This window comes from Camelina sativa, chromosome 18 (genome assembly GCF_000633955.1).
Source record: "Camelina sativa cultivar DH55 chromosome 18, Cs, whole genome shotgun sequence".
Classification (NCBI taxonomy): domain Eukaryota; kingdom Viridiplantae; phylum Streptophyta; class Magnoliopsida; order Brassicales; family Brassicaceae; genus Camelina; species Camelina sativa.
Window position 1 is genome coordinate 6,123,211 of NC_025702.1, and position 18,088 is coordinate 6,141,298.

Consider the following 18,088-nt stretch of genomic DNA (forward strand, 5'->3'; position numbering starts at 1 on the left):
ACAAGGTAATTGCCTATGCCTCAAGGCAATTAAGGAAACACGAAGATAATTACCCCACACATGACCTGGAGATGGCAGCCGTGGTGTTTGAGCTAAGGATATGGAGGTCATATCTATATGGAGAAGTGGTTCAGGTATTTACGGATCACCAAATTCTTAAGTACTTGTTCACGCAACCAGACATCAATTTGCGCCAGAGAAGATGGATGGAATTCATTGCCGATTACAACTTGAAGATTCAAAATCATCCATGCAAGGCAAATGTAGTTGCAGATGCACTAAGCCGTAGGAGGGCGCAAGTCAACGTCGAGAGAGATGTGGAGTCTGTAGCCGATGAATGAAAAAGGTAAGGCTTTTACAAGCCGTAACTCAAGCCAGTCTAGTTCAGCGAATTCGTGAAGAGCAGCCTAAGGATGAAAACCTGAAGAAGATTGTTGAAAAATTAAGGAGTTTAGACGGACCGAATGCTAGTGGTTATCACTTAGCAGACGACGACACTTTACTTCTTAATGGGAGAATCACGGTACCTGACCGGACGAGACTGCGACAGGAGATCCTAACAGCAGCCCACAGCTCAGCATTGAGCATTCACCCTGGTAGTACCAAGATGTACAAGGACGTGCGCATGTATTACTATTGGCCTGGATTGAAGCGAGCAGTAGCAGATTGGGTGAGTTAGTGTGATTCATGTCAAAGAGTCAAGGTGGAGCATCAAGTGCCAGCAGGATTGCTTCGCAACTTGCCCATACCAACATGGAAGTGGGAGTCTATCTCGATGGATTTCATCACAGGATTACCGACAAGAAAAAGGGCGAGTTAACGACACAATATGGGTAGTGGTCGATCGTTTGACAAAGGTTGCCCACTTAGTCCCAGTGAAGAGTACGGATCAATCCCTATTTTAGCAGAAAAGTATATAGACGAGATATTGAAGCTGCATGGAGTACCAGCCAACATCGTCTCTGACCATGATCCAAAGTTTGCAGCCATATTTTGACAAGATCTACATAGAGCCCTAGGAACGGATGTTCATATGAGCACCTCATTCCACCTAGAGACCGATTGGCAGACAGAAAGGACTATCCGAACCATAGAAGACATGCTCCTCCTATGCGCATTGGACTGGTCGTCTGATTGGGAGAAGAATCTAACGTAGGTTGAATTTGCCTATAACAACAGTTATAACTCAAGCATCGGCATGTCCCCGTTCGAAGCAATGTACGGAAGACCTTGTTGAACACCATTCTGTTAAACAGAAGTAGGAGAAAGTACGAGTTTCAACCACAAGCTGATTTATGAGACAACAAGGAAGATCAAGTTCATACGAGAGAGTATGAAGAAGGCACAAGACCGCCAGAAGAAGTATGCAGATCGTAAAAGGCGAGAAGTAGAATTTGAAGTTGGAGATATGGGGTATTTGAAGGTTGCACCTCAGAAAGGGAAGGACCGGTTCGGTAAGGTTGGAAAACTAGCAGTGAGATTCATCAGACCATACCGGATCGAGAAGAGAGTTGGAGAGGTAGCCTACCGGCTATCTATGCCAGAAGTTATGCGATTGCATAAATTCTTCCACGTTTCATAACTACGGAAGCGCGTTCCTAATCCTAACATGATTGTACCTGAACCTATTGAGGAATTGGAGACGAATCTCACTTACCCTGAAGGACCGTTTGGGATCGGAGAGCGAAGTATGCAGAAGCTGAAGAACAGGAGCATTCCTTAAATCCAAGTATTTTAGGGAAAGCAAAACCGCAAGGTCACCACATGGGAAGATGAAGATAGGATACGAACCAAGTACCCGCAGATGTTCATCGAAGAAGACGAAGCAGGTCCATCAGATCCTTATGGAATTCGGGACGAATTCTATTAAGGGGGGGGGAGAATGTAATGACCCTCACCATGGAGTAAAATTCAAAATGAAAACCATGACCAAAGGACCTGGAAAGGACTTGGAAAGAAGGCTAGGAAAGAGAGCAGAAGAATTGCTGAAGGAATGTCCGAGAAATTCTAGACGGACCGAGAGAAGGCTGATGGTACCATGTATCATGTATTGTACCACATACCGCGGACATACTGCGTACCGCAGAGCCGAGACGTACCGCAGAATTCGTCCGAGGCATGCTGCAGATCCGAGACGCACCGCAGAGTCGTCCGTGACCATTTCGTAGATTGAGACCGAGCCGCGACGCGAACCGTCAGAAACTATGGTGTCGCCGACCGAGCAGACAAGTTCCGGAAATTTAGTAGTGTTTGTCTTCTTAATTGGCCAATTAAAATTCATGCAAAAAGTGAAGAAAAACATAATCATTATGTTTTCACAAATTTGACCAATCAAATCGCATGAAGAAAGAGTGTGAGACAAAGGAGAAGAAGTGTTGGTTATTTGGCCAAGTAACACATGTCTCCACCAAATATTCTCAAGAAGAGAAGAGGACATTCTTGAGACAAGTCTTGTGTATTTTCACCAAGCAAGTTTTGTGGCATCAAAGTGAACACTCGCTCAACATGCATTGGCGAGTGCCACCGCCCAAAATCCTCTATATAAGCTCGCCATCCCTTCTCATTTTTCACTCATCATCAAAAACAAAAAAAGAAGAGAAAGGAGAGAAAGGGAGAGGAGGGAGAGAAAGGAGAGAAAGGGGAGAAGGAAGAAGGCGTGAAGAAGGTGTGAAGGAAGAGGAAGACCAAGATAAGACTATCCACCATCAACGGTTGCATCGAGAAGGAAATCGATTGCAACAAGAGAAGGATCCAAGGTGCTGCCGAGTAAGGAACGTCGCCGAGAGATCCGTTTGCCGGTTATCTAAGAGTTCAGGGGCATTTCACCGAGCTTGATGGAACCCAATGACCTCCATCTAGTAAACGGTTTGCTTGGAGTTTTAGTTGCATTTTTACTTGATTTATCTTTGTGATTTTTCTTGTTTAATGCATGTGGTGTGAGGTTACTCTCGTTGCTAGATCAAAATGATTTTGTAATGAAAATAGTAACTCGGTTGAGAGGTTACACCAGCTGTTAGCTCAAAATGTTCTAGTGGCAGAGGTGGTAACTTGGAAAGGATACTTGTAAAATTATGAGCTTAAAAACCATAAAAACTCAAGTATCAATTTGTTGAAGTCTTAATACGTGTAGTCCGCGAGAAATTCCGGCTAGCGTAGTTAGACTAGGGTATGGCTATCCTCAGATCCATACAGCATGCAGCCGCGACATGTAACCCATGTTCGTGAGTTGTAGGGTTTGGGACGAAGAGCTTGGAGGTTACTGGGCTCGCTACCCTGGCCGACGCTGTCTACACGACGGTGTAGCTCGAGGTGATGTTCGGTTGCATGCCTTTGTGGCTGCAGCGCGGGTGTTCACAGAGTTGTTAAGGAGGGGAAGCATATCGGGCCCATAAGTTAAAATTTGTTTAAAACACTTTTGCTTTTATTCAAGTTTATTGCATGTTGTTGTAGTTGATTGATTGCTTGCTTGATTTATTGATTAGCTCATTATCTTCCGCATGCCATCTCTGATTGTTTGTTGCTTGCTTGCATGTTTGATTGCTTGATTGCCAAAAAATTTGCATTTACATTAGCATTGCGTGAAATCAAAGTTAAAGAGAAAGAAGAAAACTCCTCCCTGTCACTCTTGATATCTTCGAGATAAGTCTTGAAAGCCGGCCAGTATTGGGGAGAAGACACCATCTTCACCAAATCTGAGCAATATGTATAAAACACTAAAAAAACACTTCTCGACGATTTAAATATTTAAGAAACTGTATGATATTGTTTTTCCTATATAATAAAAAATACACGGTATACACCTAAAACATAGAAATTGAACACTACATAATATATAGATGCAAAATACTATATATTTACAAAATACAAAAATAACTTACATATATAGTTAATTTACCAAACAAAATATATTTTGCATTTTTTAAACAAATTAAGCCTCGTGGTACACTGCGGATGAATATCTAGTATCATAAAACTTATGAGAATTTTTGTTTCTCGACGACAACGAAACACATGGGGAGAGACTTTTAGTTGGGAGCAAGTCAAGGGGATCCAAATTTGTATGATACAAGGAGAGGGGTAAAAATGAACACCCACACTCACACTACACAACCTCTAGCTAAACTAAGACTTGCCACGGACAGTTCCCCTGACTGAATTTATCATCCAAAAGTTTCAATCCCAATCCGAGAACCCAACCCTCTTAAATCCACAAACAAAAAATTGATCCTTGGATCTGTTTTCACCAAGCCCATATAATAAATCATCTCTCGGACCAATCACATTTTCTATATGTGAATGTTGGAGAATCTTTGGGAGAAGAAAAACACTCATTTGTGGTCTCTCGAGACCATTTTAAACATGCCCATATTTTTAAAAAGTGACGACATGACATAAAACTAAGGTAAGAACTCCCTCACACCGTCTAGCGAACAATTTGGTTTGGTTTATCCATACTGCTTGAATCGCCTACCATATATATCCATTGACTAATCCAATATAACTGACGTCTTTCTACGATGAACAAAATTAACTATTCGGTGAATCAAAATATATGTCGATCATTCTCCTATTAGTACCCCCAATGCATATAACTATCTACATACATATAAACCTCGATAACTACAAATTAAAGACTAATCAAAATATTGAATCAACCCAAATACACTACATATGGTATGTGATATGTCAATCCCACCTCGAACCAATTTGCTTTCACATCAATACTAACATGTGTTTTTGGCATTACATTCCTTTTTCCACGACACAATTCGTCTACTATTTTTGTATTGACCATTCCATAATTTTTCTCTTTCCTTCGTTGGTCGTCTCTCTCCACGGCTTCCTTAGACTATCCTCATCAGTGTGTTTCTTAGTTGTTTCTTAAAGCAATTTTTAATAATAAGAAGGGAAGAATAAACTTTGTTAAGAGAAAAGGAAAATTTTGTTGATTATTGGTAGAACCAAATTAAGGTGTTTCTTAGTAATAAATATAGTAAAATAATAATTAATAACTGAAAATATTCAAAATTATTTTTGATATTTTGCTATATAAACTACAAAAACCATATGTACTTCAATTTTTGTAATTTTCACCTAAATATTATTGTGATTATACGAACATCAAAAAGCTATCATATCATTACAATAAAATACAGTTAAATTCTGAATACTTTAAATTTACAAAGACAATTCAGCTAACAATGGCTGTTAAAAATCAGTTTTGATGTTTTATTTTTATGACCAAAATATCTTTGCAAAACATTACATTATTCAGTCTATTCTACACTTAATCAGCGACTAATGCAAATACGGTTTTTGAGGTTTGACAGACTTCGTGTGTTTCATTGGAGAACATGTATACAGAGGCAAGACCAAAATTTCGGTACATAGAAAAGCCCTAACATTCCTCCACTGGTTCAGTCACCTAAATTCGAGTGAACTAGAGGGTCACGGTATGATCTTCCACGTTCCAATACCCAAGACACAGGTGTCTTGATCAATGGACTTTGTCTGAGAGACCTGCAATCAACAAAACCAACAGTCGTGCGTTACAAGTAGTTTCAATATCCAGTGACTAGTCTATGCCTCTATGGCTGCATCAGAAGGAATCTGATCTGAGGAGCCACCACACTCACGTTCAAGAAGAGACCGATATTGATAAAATTCAAGTGTTGTAATAGAGATATTGAAAAGGCATTTTAGTGTTTCAAACTTCTGAAGGAGTCTTTGTAGTCATTTGATCAACAGCATGAACTACGTTCTGAAGCTCTTCCCAAATGGCTTTGTAGACCATCCTTTGCCTGTTCACCGCAGACTGTCCCTCAAAAGCCGATGATACCACATTGATGCTACCAAAACATACATTAATCCAATCTCTGGTGTTATGCCATAGAAGCAAATCTAATATGACAAGTTCAATCTGTATATATCTACTCTGTTTATGCTGATAATACCAGTTCTGCATTATAAATCCCAACTTCGATGAAAGCTAACAAGAACTTATCTATATGAAAGTGAAAGTTTCTATATCTCACAAACTTCAACAAGCACTACCCCCAAACACAAGTTGAGCTACGTGTAACAAACGAATCATAATGGGGAAGATAAAACTGGCTAAAAGACAGAGTAGGTACCAGACATGACGTCCATCGCCAGACATATCCGTTACAGTAACCGACTCAGCATTCAATTGTTCTTTAATCTGCACAGCCACAGGCAAGCAAGCAAACAAGAACAAAAACAACTCATAATGTTTGAGATACATGTGTTGATCAAACCTTACAAAACGAATCATATGCGTGACAAGATTTCCTCATTAATGAATCATAACAACCTAAATCTTGATCTAACATTTGTGAGCTACTGAGAGTAACAAATGTTGCTAAAAATTGACACTGACACACCCACCAATGAAATCAATTTCTTACATATTGAGATGATTGCTCAAGTTCCCAGCAACCAACCGGAAAAAAATAAAGAAGCAAGAGAGACTAAGATTATTACCACATACGAAGCCTGAGAATCGAACTGCTTGAATCTTCCCCAAATATTAGGGTTTCGACGGATCGATCTTCACCGGAATCAAATGCCTTCTGCTTCACCGGAACGAAATTGACGCCGAATCCATGGAGAATCAGACGTGGGAATCAATTGGAAGAGAAGAAAAAAATCTTTTGGAATCGAAGAAAAGAATCAATGGGAATCGCCGATTTGTCGAGAGAGAGAGATAGAAGAGAGAACACGAAGAAGAAAGAGGAATGCCAAAAAAAAAAATTAAACCCATTAAACTCATTTTTACCATTCAACCATTGATTTGGTGACACCTGTCCACCAAGAAACGTTTCTTTCAATCCTAAAATTAGAAACGATCCTTCAAATTCTTAGCTTATGTTACATTAAAAATAAAAATCTATACCTAAGAAATTTGCTAAGAAACAGAGAAGGACTACCAATGAGGATAGTCTTATCTTCTCCTCAAGAAAAGTTTTTGTCGTATTCTTCTTCTACCATTACAGAAAAACCGGAAAAATACTAATAATCATAAATAAATAAAGGCATCAAAAGAAAAACATAGAACCCCACTTAATGTAAGTCTCAAGACCGAACCTAAATAATAATATTATTATACCATCATATCCTTTGATCAACACAAAACTCCCTTTTCCCTTTTTTGATTTTTCTTTTCTTTTTTTTCCTCAATCATCATGGAAACCCATCTACAACAGGTGAAGAACAGTTCTCAAACTTTTTCTGAAAAGCAAAACCCTAAACAAGAAGCTTTACAATCATCACCTTCACCAATATCATCCACTTGTTCTTCTCCTTCTCATGACTTCTCTTTCACTATCTCTCTCCAGCCTCTCTCTTCTTCCTCTAAACACATCAGTCCTACTCTTAGAGGTTCAAACAAAACGACATCGTCTTATCAACAAACCGATCCATTCGCCGTCGACTTGTCCCCAGCCGATGAGATCTTCTTCCACGGCCATCTTCTCCCTCTCCACCTCCTCTCTCACCTCCCTGTCTCTCCTCGAACTTCCACCGGCTCGTATAATGACGGATTTACCCTCCCCGTTAATGAACCTGACCAGCCTACCACAAAGAACAACAATAACAACACGGAAAACGCTATCACAAACATCAGTACGGAGGCAAAGAACAACAACAGTACGGGCGATATAGCAGAAGGTGAGAACCGGGTAAAAACCAAACCCGTCAAGTCATTTTCTCTCTTTGGTTTATCAAAGTGGAAAAAAGGGTCTGAAAGCAACGAGCGAGAACAAGAACAGCAGCAGCAGCAGAAGATCAAAAAACCTATGAGCTTAGACCTAAGTCACGCTGTCAAGAAGTACATAAGGATGTTGTTTCAAAGGAGAGGAAACGGCACGCAGTTTAGAAACAGAAGACAGACTTCATCTTATTCTTTCTCATCCTCTCTCATGGGTACGAACAGAAACAGCAAAACAATGATTAGTGGATCGTACAACAAGAGAGATCTGATAAGAGGAAGGAGAGGTGAGTTGTTCTCGGCTCCGGCTTCAATGAGAACATCTCCGACTAATAGTGGACATCTCCGAGTGTCCACGGCGGGACTATCGTCAAGCTCAGCGTCGACGTCATCATCTTCTAGTGATAGCACCATGGAAGAGTTACAAGCTGCGATTCAAGCGGCCATTGCTCATTGCAAGAACTCAAGCGCCGTTGATCGTGATGATAAGGTTAAGGATTCTTGATTTGATTTTTTTTTCTTTTGTCCTTAATATGTTGTTCTTTCTTGTCAGAAAGGGAAAAAAAAAGTGTTTAGTGTGTGACATGGAATTTAAAAATTACAGTAGAGGTAATTATTTTATTACGTGTATAGACAAGGAGTTACTGTTCCTATACTATATGTCTCTCCATAATTCATTTAATAATGATAATAATAAAAGAGAATTATTTCAAAGAAAAATTGGGCAAGTTTTGTTAGAATAATAGAAAGATAACAAGAAGTCCAGGCTGGGTTTTATTGTTTGTTTCCACAAATTGGGGATGACCAGAAACTGAGAAAATGAGTGGAGTTTCATTTTGAAAAGCAAAACAAGAGATGGGGTTTGAGATCGGTCCTTTAAGGTTGGTCCTCTTAGTATACTTGTCTCTGAGACAAAACAATTGTAAACAGTTTGTGGTAGAGACTATGCATAAACATCATATAAATGACTATAGATTTAACTTTTTACACTAACCACTATTCCTCAGCCTACAAAATTAAGTATTGCATTAAAAGCATATTAAGCAAATAAACTGTTACAACTAACTTCAACAAATACCACATGCTAAGTCAATTAAAACATTTATAGAATTAAGAAGACAATTGCCCCTTAATTCTTGCTCTGATTCGTTCTTGCAAACTTCAAGTTCCTCATCTCGATCGACAACAACATTTTCTAAATTTATAGTGAGACTTTCTTCCTTCATTTTAAAAATTAAAAAAAAAAAATCCTTTTATATCGCAGATCTATGGTTAGATAAAAACAGTTGGAAAACTTTTTTTATTAACAATCGTTTACTATTCAGTTCTAGGGTCTACTTTTTTTTTTTGTTCAAAAAGGGTCTACTTTTAAACAACAGATATATAACCTTCTCATATACGTAAATAAATCCTCCAATGAGTGTTATACCAAACACCTTTTTTAATATTACCTATATTGCTATATCACAATTATATGAGACATACTTGGGTTGATCCCTAACGGCATGTCCATCCGCCAACCTTCAAAATTAAGATGCTAAATTGATTTTATTACTATTTTAATATAAAAGCTGCTATCTAATTTAATTAATTATTTTTGTTTTCAAATTAACCAATTAAATGGTGACAGAAAAGCAAGAGAGGATCTGAAAAGGTCTTAGTTTATCTGCTGGGAGACACGAGATCTGTCTCTCTCCTCAATTTTTTTTTTTTTAATTCAAAAGACACTCACGGTAGTATTACCCATGAGTTTGCTCTAAGGGTGAAAAAAACCTAAGTATTTTTCCAATTATATTGATTCAATATGTGATGTTAATCTTACCAACACCAACTTTGAACTTAGCCATCAAGTTTTTATTTTGTTTTTCTCTTGCATGAAATCAATGTCAAATGAATGTAAAATTCGTTACTAATTCGACCGAAGATTTTTTCTCCCAGACACAACTATCGAGAAACCCTCTCCGAACATGGTTTCCGACGCTGGCGATGGCGCAAAACGCCAGCGTAAGGAGTTTGCTCCTCTTATCTACTTGCTCTGTTTAGTGCTTGCTATTCTTAGTTGGTTTTCGATGCATTCAGCTTCATTATTATGCAAACCTTGTCTCAACCACCACAAACCTTCCTTCCCTCCTTGTCCCTCAACGATGACCAAAAGCTCAACGACGGCAGAAGACAATGGGGTTCGGCGTTTGTCCTCCCAGCTCCATCTCTGTTCACAACTTCTATGAGGGCAATTTTTTATTCAAGCGATGCAAGCTTCAAGGTGAATCATACTCTCTTCGCTCAACCATATACCTATAGATCTAATCCAAGTCCCCCAAAAGAACGCTCACACCGGACTTTGTTGATGGCATGAGGCATCCCTCTTGGACCATCAGATGTGCCATGTTCGGTGGAGTCGTCGACGACGCACGACGGTTCTCTCTTCTGTACGGGAAGCTTAGGCTTCTCCAGATCCTTTCCAACGACTACTCTGCCAAGATCCAATCTCTCCTCATATCCGGCGAAGGCCTCTGTCTCCGATCAGTTGCTGTCGGTGACTTTAAATCGGGACAGTGAGCAGCCGCTCGTTCCGTTGAAAAGACAGCAATCACAAAGGCAAAACCCTTCCTTTGTGGTAGGCCCATCACTTTCTGGCCCACTAATTTATCTTTCTCCGTCCAAGAATGATCTTATGGATATGGCCTCTACAACAAGCTGGCCCAGGTTTGCTCTACTTATTTATCTGTCAAAACCTAATTTATTGCTGCTTCACTACCTTGTTGAGAATGGCCGAAGACTCCTTCCTCACTTTGTTTTGAAACCAATAGTTAGTTTAGACAAATACAATCATCTAATCCTGGTGAAAGAAAATCTTAGTCTTCTAGTGCTAATCCCAAAACCTTTTTATCCGTCTAAGAAACCTTTGTTGCAACTATCCTCTTCAATAGAGAGAGCATTTGCTAGACCTTCAACCTCCTTGCTGACCAAGGCCAAGGATCCCTTATCAACGTCACTATCTCCTATTTGGAATGTGACCATTCAACAATCTCCTGCAATCTTCGTGGAATTGGTTTCGACTCACTATTCAATCGCCTGTGACAAGCTGCTATCTTGTTCTTGTCTCCGATGTATGGATCTATGGTCGTTTTACTCTATCTATGTTACCTATCAGTCTCTTGAAAGAGTTCTAGTATTGATCTTTGTTTGCTTCTTTGTACTTGTTTTGGCTTGAATGAATGAAGTATACTTTTGTCCAAAAAAAAAAATGAATGTAAAATTCAAAAGTATCTCGTTTATTGTAACACTCGATCAATCTAATTTTTTTAAACAACACTCTTTAAATCATGAAATTTGATTACAAATATAAGAAAATATCTTTTTAAAAAATGATAAAATCATGCATTAAAATGCCAAAACACATATTTCATAAATTCTGAAGGTAATCTCATCAATTTTAAAAATACCAAATACTCAAAAACTACTTTTAATAGGGAATACAAAACAGAAATTAAAAAAAAAATCTCCTTTTCTGACAATCAAAATTAAAGTCCAAACTTAAAAATTGACCAAAGAAAACACAAAGAAGTAAGAAATACTCGATAGAATAAGCTTGATCTCCATGTCATGCATCTCCTTCTTCCCTAATAATGAACACAAGGCATTAGCTAGCCTCTCTTGCAAATTTTCCCCTTACAAAATACTAAAGATATTGATTTTAAGAGGTATCCTATCATATACTAATTGACACTAGGGGTGTTCAACTCGGATAAACCGATCCAAACTGAAATGCTAGGGCATGTGTGATATGCTTAAATTAAATCCTGGAGCTATTCTTTCAAATTAAGAGATCATTGTAGTAATTAGAGGTTGAATCCACAGAGACTTAAGATCAAACACAATAAATTATAGAGTTTTATAATTACGCTAAACATATTAATTTGAATTGAAATTAAAGCAATGCAAAATACTAAAATAAAAGTGTTGTAAATTCAGAAGATTAAAAAACTAGGTCTAGAGAATTTCTCAGGTAATTATAAAATATTAAATCAATAAATTAATTAGGATTCAAGCAAATAAAATCGGATCTAGAACTCTAAAATCTTTTGTAAAATAAATCAGTTCTCAATGCAAATATTATCTAAATTCAAAACTAGAAAATCCAAATCTCTTCGTAAAATCCAAGGTTAAAAATCAGCTTTAATAACAGGTTTCGATTGTTCACAAAATTACCAAATCAAATCACTTTGCAAGAAGTAATTTTGCTCATCAATGGTTTAATCATGAAAATCAATTATATTCTCGTATCAATTTATTTTCCTAAGTTATTAATTCTAGGTAATCAATCAAGAACTAATATGAAGAACAACCAAATATGAAGATCATAAAAGATAATGAACCCTAAAAATAACAGATCTAATAAACCATAAAAACCCTGTGAAAAAACTTGAACCTAACAAGCAAACTACTGGTTAATGAAGAACAAGACATCTTTTATGAATAATAAACAATAGATATCAAAAGTAAAAGAGTGAGTTTAGAAATCTTCTCTCTACAAAAGTTCAGATTCATCTCTCCCAAAAGCTCTCAATACCTCTTTCTCAAAAAGCTGCTTAGAATAAAACTTCAGTGTTTCTAAAACCTAAAAACACTATATAGATATGTTCTAAAACATGTCAGGGGCTTGTGTTGCAATTGTAGAAAACTTCGGGTAAATTTGTAAAACTTCCAAATTTGAAGGCTCTATGTCACCTTGCATCGTTGTCGGCCTCCACCCAGGTGGTGTCGGTCGACAATGTCCCTCTAAACCGACTCTAAATTGATTTCCTCCAGTTAAATGCTCCAAAATGATCCAAATTGCTTCATTTCGCTTCATTCGTGCCAAAGTCCTCGAAAACCTGTAAAGACTCAAAAACATCATAGAAAACAAATCAAAAGACTCAAAAAGCACAAGTTAAAAACCGTAAAAACCATGATATATCAATGTGCATTGGGAGTTTCTTACAAAAGTTTCTCCCTTTAAAAAATAATAATAAAATATAGTATAATATTTTTTTATTGTGAGAGTTTCTCATAAAAGTTGATTTTAAAATGAGAATCTTTGAGAAACTTTATCCGTTGTTTTGAGAAACTTTTACGATAAAAAATATTATTTTATATCTTATTTATTATTTTTTTTGTTAATGAGAAACTTGGTGAGAGACTAACCAATGCACATGGTCTTAGATTCAAAAAAATAAACTATATCTTAATATATGGTTTAAATGGATTATTTTTTCTATATTCGATAAACCAAATCCGAATCCGAACAAAGAAAAAAAACCAAAATAAAACACCAATCTGTTAAGGATATAATTGACTAAACTTCTAATCTAAATCGAAACCAAATCTATCCAAACACTCCAATATGGTTGTAAAGTTTGGGTTTCAAAGTTGGTAACTCATACGATTGTGACATGCGTCAATTTTAATGATTAGAGATTTTGCTAATGTAGAAAATAAAAAGTTAGTTTTAACCATTTTAAAAAAGTATAAAGATAATTATAAGAAAATGTCCTAAAAACAACAAAACCCACCAGCTGGCTTGTTGTGAGGCTGAAGCTTTCTCTTCTTACGCTTAGGTGAAGCATTTGCCTTGGCTTTCCGCTGAGCTTGTGAAACCATCCTGCATAATCTAATAGAAAACGAGTATTAAATCCTATTCAATCCAGTAGAAAACGAGTAGTAATCGATTTGAAAAACGAGTATGAGAAAACGAGTATAAACTGAGAAAAAACGAGTATAAATGAGTATAAATCCTGTAAATCCAGGAAAAAACGAGTAGTAATCGATTTGAAAAACGAGTATGAGAAAACGAATATGAGAAAACGAGTATAAACTGAGAAAAAAACGAGTATAAATGAGTATAAGTCCTGTAAATCCAGTAAAAAAGAGTATAAATCCTCTAAAATCCAGTAGATAACGATTAGTAAATGATTTGAAAATAACTATAGCATTTATGATGATTTTTCATATTATAAAGTAAAATTACACAAAAATTATACTCCAAGCTAATCCATATAAAAGATCTCATATTTTCAAAATTTTATTATGAGACCAAGCTTATCCTATATATATATATATATGTGTGTGTGTGTGTGTGTGTTTATGTAACTCAACACATATGTTAACGTATTATGCATATATATTTTAATTTTTTTGACATGAGCTAAATTATTACTTAGGACAAGGATATATATATATATATATATATATATATATATATATATATATGTGTGTGTGTGTTTATATAAGTTTGTTTTTTCAAAAACTTAGTGATTTTCCTTTTTTTATCAATTACTTTTTGTTTATTTCCAAATATTTCAATTCTTATTATGATAAAGACTAAGATGCATAGATTGTGTTTGATATAATTTTGTAGCTAAAATCCATTTAAGATAAAGTATGAAATATGGTTTGTTTTGATGGTACAAATTGTTAAATTGTATTAAAGATAGATATAGTGTATTTCAAACATGTTTTAAAAAAAATCATTAAAATGTATAGTCACTCATATTTGAATTATTATTGATTTTTTTATTGTTTTTACCTGCATATGAACGCGGACCTTATCTAGTACCAACATACAAAAAAAAAATAACTTCAATCTATGCTACTACACAAGATCCCACAAATTTTTAACTTAAAAAGAGATCTCTCATACACCAGCCAAGTCATTTATGAAGAGCAATAAACAAATTGTTTAGCGCACCGCATTAGGGTAGTCGGTTCGGTTCAAACCACTATTCAGTTATTTTCAGTTCGGTTAGGAGAATTTAGTCGGTTATCTCTCGGTTCAAATTTTGCTCAAGGAGACAATATGGGAGACAAAATTGTAACTCTATTTAACAATGTGCAAGCAAGCAAAAAGCATACTGAAATGATTAATAAATTCAGTATCAGTTTAGTAATTGTAATTGTATTAGGCTGTATACCATTATTCATAAACTGAAAATCTGAAACCGAATCAAAATCCTGATTGAACACACCTAACTAAAATTTTTTGAATTTGAACATGGAAGCCATATGTACACCGTGAAATAAAAACAAAGAGTGTCGAAAATCTCAAACTTTATAAAAAAAAACCACTAAAATTTTGAAAATTTCCAAATATGTGTATATGCTTATAAGAATATACACAAATTACCTTTATATATGTGTAAAATTTTATATATATTTTATAAATAGAGTAAAAATATCTTTTAAAAACCTTGTAAACCTTTTAAAAACCTTATAAAATATTTTAAAACCTTTTAAAACTTTATAAATATTTCGATCGAGTCTTCAAGTAGTAGTTATTATCTAGAAGTACCTTGCAAACTATATAAAACTTTATAATTTTTCATATATAAAAAGGGTTATTTTTAAAAATAAATATATGAAAGGAGTATTTTTGAAAAAGAGTAAGGGATTTTTCAAAAATTCCCAAAATTTAACTGTTTGTTTTTGACAAAGCCACTAATTAACTAACTTCAACAGTCCCACATGATAAGTTAATGAAAACATTCAGTTGATTCGGACACGGGCAACATCCCTTAACACAACAGGCCCGATAGAAGCGCCATTAGTCGGTTGGGTGTTGATGTTGTTGCATGAACGCGGAACGCAATATAAGTTGAATATCTTGTTTTATTAGGCTAGTTTTGGAAAGCAAGAACAAACCCCAAAACTTTGCAATTATTAAAGTTTCTACGTAGGACAGGTCGAAACTCCTATAGAAACGTCACACTTGTAAAGGTATAGAGATAACACAACACACAAAAACTACACTTGGAACACGTCAAGCAAACGTTTTGAATCAATTTTATAAAAACCCTCATTTCTTATAAGACTTGAAAAACAAAGCTCAATCTCCTATCTATCTAACACAACACCTTGTGTAGATCTAAAAGAGTAAACTACACACATTCACCTTCAAAGCTTTTTGTATTTGCTTGAAGGTTTACAAAACTCTCAAACTTAATCCCACAAGTGCTGACTCTTTTTGCGGCTAGCCCTCGTTATTTTATAACCTCACAAACGATCTCTAACCTAGATATTTGTGAATCCTAACTAACAGAAAATATTCCTTATCTCTAAGCAAATATATTTCCTTATCTTTTCCTATAAAATATACTCTCAATATCTTCGAGTATATCTTGATCTCTTCTTCCTTCCTTCTCACGCATCTTGTCATTGTGTCCACAATATTTCTCCACGTCAGCACGTCACGCCACGTCAGCATATCAGCCCTCTGAACTACCTCACAGCTACTTGTTGCCTTCAGAGCTCTGTTGCACTTTCAATCTCCCCCTTTTTGACTGAACTTGACAAACAAGCATCCATCGTATTTAACCTGCTGACACATACACAAGCATAAACAAACCAAAAGCAAACACAACTGTACCAACAGTGCATCACAATTCTCAAAAGCAACAGCAGGTTAACCGATCAACGAATAAGCATCAAGACCAACCGGATGGCTTTGCGCTCTGCAGACGTTCCAGCTCTAAGATGAGACTCCGTTGGATGTGAAGCAGTCTTCTTACCCTTGGTCTTCTTCGTGTCTACCGGCTTAAGACATGGAACAGGTCGCTGGGCTTCCAAGAGCTGATAGATGAGACTGGGAAACGGTAGACGGATCCTGACTGAGCTTGCAATCCCAACTGTATGATCTGATCATAGACCATCCTTCCATAGTCAAAAGGAATCTGATGCATGATCATGTAGATCACCATTGCCCTGTTCGTGGAGATATAACCGGTGTTCACCGTGGGAGACCAGTTGCTGCAGCAAATTTTATGGAGGTCCTTGATGACTGGATTCTTAATGGCTGTAGCCACCAACTGCTTGCAGGATTTGATTTTTCCATCTGACATGAACAGTACAAGATCCTCTTCCAAGATAACAGCCGTCTGTTGTCTCTGTTCACGAACATCAACAGACTGGAGGCCAAACAGAGCATTGATACATCTAGGAGAGAACTCATACACACAGTCCCGAACAAGAACATCAACCGACTCCCCCTCGACCTTAACCATGGGAAAATTGGCCCAGAATTCATACACGACCTCTAAATCAAAGGTTAACACTTGTGTGATGGTTTTCAGCAGCCCAGCCCTAGCAATCAACTCCCTAGCCTGATCATCAGCCCCTAGAGAGAAACAGACCTCTCGAGAAAGATTCCTTGAAGCGAAGAAATCGTACCTGCGCGAGGCTTCAAACGACTCGAATCGCTTGCGATCAAAATCCCTCGAACTCGCTCCTCGAGAGGTTGTCGCAGCCTTCTCTTTGACACTGTGAGGACGTTTGGACTCCATGTTATCAGGCTCAGCAGATGTTTGTCGTTTACGCAGTCGGGATGAGATTCCCTGATTTGACAGAGAAGGCACAGGAACATCACCGGTCAGATCAATCACCGGAAAGCGTGATCTTGTCCTTCTTGGTAGAGAAGACGAAGAGTTGCATATGTCTTGATCTGCTTCAATAGACATCGGCCTGGGAGAAGGATTCTCAGGCACCGGAGGTGCTGTAGTTGATTCATCATGGGGTTCGTAGACGACCATCGCCGTTGTAGGATCAATCGGAACATAGGGAGACGGCGGAGGTAGGGCTGACGGAAGGGTGTGAAGCTCCTCATCTGAGCTAGAATCATAATGAAAACCGCTAAACACAGATTTCATGGTGATCACGAGTTATAGAGCAAAATCAGAAGAGAGAAAAAAAGAATTAGAAGCTTAATCGACAAAGATCTGAAATCGCAAGGATGAGAGAAACTCAAAACCCTAGCCGCTCCTTTTATACATCCTCATGAAACTTATTGGGGCTTTTGAGCTTTGGCCGATTAACCATGTCAATCCTAAAAACACTCAATGAATCTGTTATGGTACATCGAATCTTTTTCCCTTTTTAATCTCAATTGCATTTATCACAAGATCCTAATAAATCACATCCTTCACCCCTTTAAAGGAAACTGAATCTGTTCATGAATCAAACACATCAGATACACACATCCACTAAACTATGAACATAAAGGCACCCAGATCGAGAAAAAACACATGTGAGCATAATCGAGATTTTTTTTTTCTTTTTTATATTTTTTATTAAAACCAAAATACATAACACAGTACTAACCATACCTTTGTTGTGTCAACCACTTGTTCAGAACATTTGCCAAGAGCTATCACAACCTTTTGAATTGTTGAAAATCAGTGACCTAATGCCCGTGGGTAGTCTTTCACACTGCCTGCCTTTAGTCTGCAATCCAACCCAACATGTTAAGGCAGCTGGAGATTCTCTCTTTGAAAAGCACACACACACACACATATATATATATATATATATATATATATATATATATAT

General features: G+C 36.9%; 2 protein-coding genes across 2 annotated transcripts; both read left to right on the forward strand.

The window, feature by feature from the left end:
• On the forward strand, nt 338-1,723 carry LOC104763175. Its single transcript, XM_010486582.1, has 4 exons — nt 338-670; nt 792-882; nt 1,257-1,519; nt 1,592-1,723. Exons 1-4 carry the CDS (start codon nt 338-340, stop codon nt 1,721-1,723), a joined length of 819 nt encoding a protein of 272 aa, XP_010484884.1.
• Nucleotides 7,065-8,350, forward strand: LOC104760689 (BRI1 kinase inhibitor 1-like). The gene has a single exon (XM_010483649.2). It carries the CDS (start codon nt 7,206-7,208, stop codon nt 8,232-8,234), a length of 1,029 nt encoding a protein of 342 aa, XP_010481951.1. The 5' UTR covers nt 7,065-7,205; the 3' UTR covers nt 8,235-8,350.